This window comes from Aplysia californica, unplaced genomic scaffold (assembly GCF_000002075.1).
Source record: "Aplysia californica isolate F4 #8 unplaced genomic scaffold, AplCal3.0 scaffold00528, whole genome shotgun sequence".
Classification (NCBI taxonomy): Eukaryota; Metazoa; Mollusca; class Gastropoda; order Aplysiida; family Aplysiidae; genus Aplysia; species Aplysia californica.
This window is the reverse complement of record NW_004797798.1, coordinates 322,369-326,538: the sequence shown is the minus strand read 5'-3', so window position 1 is coordinate 326,538 and position 4,170 is coordinate 322,369. Positions and strand designations below refer to the sequence as shown.

The 4,170-nt window shown below is 40.2% G+C and overlaps 1 protein-coding gene across 1 annotated transcript in view; it reads right to left on the bottom strand.

The window, feature by feature from the left end:
• LOC101849640 (multidrug resistance-associated protein 1) overlaps window positions 1-4,170 on the bottom strand; it is a gene marked incomplete in the record, with an annotated part of 55,470 nt that overhangs the window by 44,014 nt on the left and 7,286 nt on the right. The window contains 2 exon segments of the mRNA XM_013086971.2: window positions 951-1,061; window positions 3,703-3,831. Of these exon segments, the coding sequence (XP_012942425.1) occupies window positions 951-1,061; window positions 3,703-3,831 (240 nt within the window).

Genomic DNA, 4,170 nt, shown 5'->3' with positions numbered 1-4,170 from the left:
CTTTCTCCTCTCTCTCTCTCTTTCATTTTAACTAAATTTGGGAAAAAACAACATGTGCCTTATCTGTACCAGCTGTGTTTATGAACAAGTTATTCTCTAAACTTCATTTTTGATCAACCAATGCTCTTTTGTTTACTTTCTTACTCAGGGATCTGGCATGTAACGGTACAGTTTTCTGGCTGTTTCAAACAGAATTCAAAAGCTCAGTTCCCAGATGGAGAAGTGATTTTGTTTATCGAGTAGAGTATCTCTGTCTGTTGGCTAGGATGCTGAGAATACTCATCGTGGATTAGTCCTGACAAGCAGGGTTGACACAGCCAGGTTCCACAGTGATCAAAATTATATGAGTAGGAATATATAACATTCGCAATGAAATAAAGCACTAAAAAATCCGACAGCCACAACTAACCTAACCGTCTCACAAATGCATTTGCAAAAATAAGATCAGGTATGCATAATTTTAATACCCTTACACTTACACACTGCCTGCCACTAAATCAGAAAGCCACATCCAGGTGATTATAAAAACAAACAAAAGTTCTCTCTCTGGGATCAATGTAACCGAGGGGATGTTTGTTTACAGTATTACCTGTGTGTTATGTTGTTTTTTATTTTGTTGATTCCACGTCAATAAGGAATCTGATCTGGTGAAGACAATTACATTCTAACATACATAGGCAATTCAGGTTAATTACTATGACTATAAAAATGTTCCTACTTTATTGACACACTTCAAATCATTGAGAGAAGGGCTGCTTTAACTTATGTTACTGCCAAACTGGGCAAAATCTGAAACAGCATTCCAGCAGAAAAATGGAGATACTCGATAAAATAAACTTCCTGAAAAAGCCTGTTCCTTAAATTATCTAAATTGTGTCACTGGGGCATAAAACACCCACATTCAAAGTTAAAAAAAGAAAAATTTGTGTTGAAAGTAATATAAATCTTACCACTCCCTCTTGGCCCCTGTACTCTGAAAAGCAGTTGAGGAAGAAAGCTACTGTGGCCGAGACATAATGAAGACAGGCAATGGCAAACCACACCAGGTCTGACTTGTACATCTGTGGGAAGGTAGCAGTATCAAATATTTTTTTGGTTTTGTTTAAGTAGAGGTTTTACGGCACTCCCAACTGCATAAGGTCGTATGAGCGCCAGAAGATTAGAGGTGTTACAAGAAAGTAACAAACATAAAAAAGAAGAAGGGGAGATAAGGACAATATATGTTTAATGGGAAAGAAGGAGCAAACCACACCAGAGCACCCGCCAACCACCCACAGTATCAGATATAACACATAACACAGAGAAAAAAGAGAGAGAGAGAAAGAGAGAGAGAGAGAGAGAGAGAGAGAGAGAGAGAGAGAGAGAGAGAGACAGACAGACAGACAGACAGACAGACAGACAGACAGACAGACAGACAGACAGACAGACAGACAGACAGACAGACAGACAGACAGACAGAGACAGACAGAGAGAAAGAGAGAGAAAGAGAGTTGTAAAAAATAATAAATGTTCTCAGCCAATGTGATGATAAAGAAAGTCAACCTTGAACCATAACAAGAAAAGCATTATTCTAAAGTATACAAAGATGAACTATACACAGTTCGGTAAGTCAATGTGGTGTTCTTTTGGATAACTTGATTTTGTATAGGTTTAATGTTCCTTGCAACACTGTAAGGTTATTTAAGAGGAGGGACCCTCAATTTTAAAATCTCTGATAGGAAGGTCAAATGAGAAATTTGTTAAAAATGACTTTCCCAAGGATACAACTTTTGATTAAGCTGAGCCTTGAACCCAAAAAATCGCAATCGCACAATTATGAGTCTTGTAACCTAGCCACTAGACTACCGACGGAACATAAATTGACTTTATTCAGAGGCTGAATAACAAGCTGTTACTACCGAACAGTGCCCAACCTGATCAGGTTATGGATTATGCACCCAAAAGAATTTTCCAATTTTGTTTAAAGTTGTGTCTTGGCATCATTAACGGTTGAAATCCCTTTCATAGGATATCAAAATTATTCTTAGTAGGATTTATCAGCTTTTGTTGTCCGGTCTTCCCTGGAATACAACAATAGCCTACTCACTATGTGCAGTACAACTACTTGCAACACCCTTGACAGGGTCCAAAACAATGCCCTTCGTTTTATAAATGGTGGCATGAGATCCCCACCTACCGCCGCATGCGAAATCCTTTCAAATGTTGAACCTCTGGGAATCCGCAGAGATAAGGCAGTTTTGGAGCTACATGAAAGAACTAAAAGAATGTGCCCCAACCATCCAAAAAGGAAACTAGTAGAAACATGGAAACCAAAGAAACGAATTCAACAAAAGTCAATCATGCATCACATAACAGAACTAATGGAGAGCCATCATCTACCACAAAACAGAAAAGAAATCAAAAGAGTCAACCAAAACATCCCTCCCCACCTTTCTTTAAAAAAGCCAATCATTACAACATCTCTCCGAGACAAGAGCACAAAATCTTCAGACCCAGTGACGCTGATGCTTGCATCGCATCAAACAATCGACAGCTATTCAGATGACTGGATACACGTCTATACGGACGGCTCAGCATTCAAAGGCACAACCAAAGCCGGATATGGAATACTAATACAGTACCCAGATGGAAGTTCCAATGAGATCTCTGCAGCCGGTGGAGAGAAATGCAGCAACTACGATGCAAAAATGATGGCAATTAAAACAGCACTGTACCATCTCCACACAGTTTTTGACACTCATCCTGGAAAAGCACAGAGTGTTGTGATTTTCACTGACTCACTATCAGTCTTACAAGCCATAGAAAATGACCATCATCTAAACCAAGATTTGACTCATATACTGTTTGGCTCCCATCATCTGATAACATTCTGTGGCATCAACCTAGTAATGCAGTGGGTCCCCGGACACTCAAACATACCTGGAAATGACAGAGCAGACACACTTGCCAAACGGGGATCTAGACAGGAACAACCCAACATTCCAACTTCATACAACACTGCAAAACAAATCATTAAAAGCAACAACAAATAAGATTGGATGAACAGATGGCCCCTGGGAAAGACAGGCAGAGCAGTTTCAAAGATATGACCACAACAAAAAGGAATGACAATATCAACCATATACAGAGAAAGAAACAGACCACGATCTTACGCTTACGAACAGAACATATACAGCTCAACTTCCACCTGAACAGAATAAATCCGGAACTTCCCCCAATGTGTCCCTTGTGTGACTATGCATATGAGACTGTGGATCATCACCTGTTCCACTGCACAGCCCTAAATGACATCAGAGCTACCCTTCTCCCTCCGAGACCTAACATTGACAACACTATATGGAACATTACAGCAACTGCAGCAAACCTGCACTTATCACTACATGGCATTGGACAGAAGGGCGAGAGCCCAGCTGTTGCTGGATTGATAACAACAACAACAACAACAACAACATCAGCTTTTGTTAGGTTAGATGCTCCGCCATGGCACACAGAAAACCTGATTTTAATTCTCGTGTAGGGAGGATTTTAATCCAGTATCTCAGTCTTTCTGCTACATATTTCATCCCTTTAATCTTATATAGGCCCTGACAGGCAGGGTCAGAGCTCGCCTCTTGAATGATCTAAATTGAATTGATGGGCAGGAGCGTAAAACACCTACCAAAACAGTAAGATATCACTCTCAAAAGAGAGGTAAAAACTTACTTCAAGCTCAAATGCAGAGTAGAATGGAATGAGTCGAGCCAGAGACGAAAGTAGCCAAAACACAAAGGTAAGGGGTGAGTTCCACACACCTTTGGACCTGTCAGCCACCATGAGGCAACCGTGAAGGAGCTGTACAAACAACCAGGAACATTGTAAAACGTAAACACAAACACCCCTATAAATGTTCGCCTGATTTCCAGTGTGTGACTGTGTGAGTGTATCTGTCTGTCTGTGTGCCTGTGTGTCAGTAAGTGTGTCAGAGTGTCTGTGTGTCTGTCTGTCTGCTGGTCTTTTGGTCGGTTAGTCAGTCTGTTTGTTATATTTTTAATCTCTCGAGTAATGTTTCCCTGAATCCATTTCCCGTCTGTCTGTCTGTCTGTCTGAAAGTTATCCCCACTCGTCTGTTAAGATGCAATATTCCATCTGATTAGCAAGCATATTCTGTAATGTACATATATATATATATAT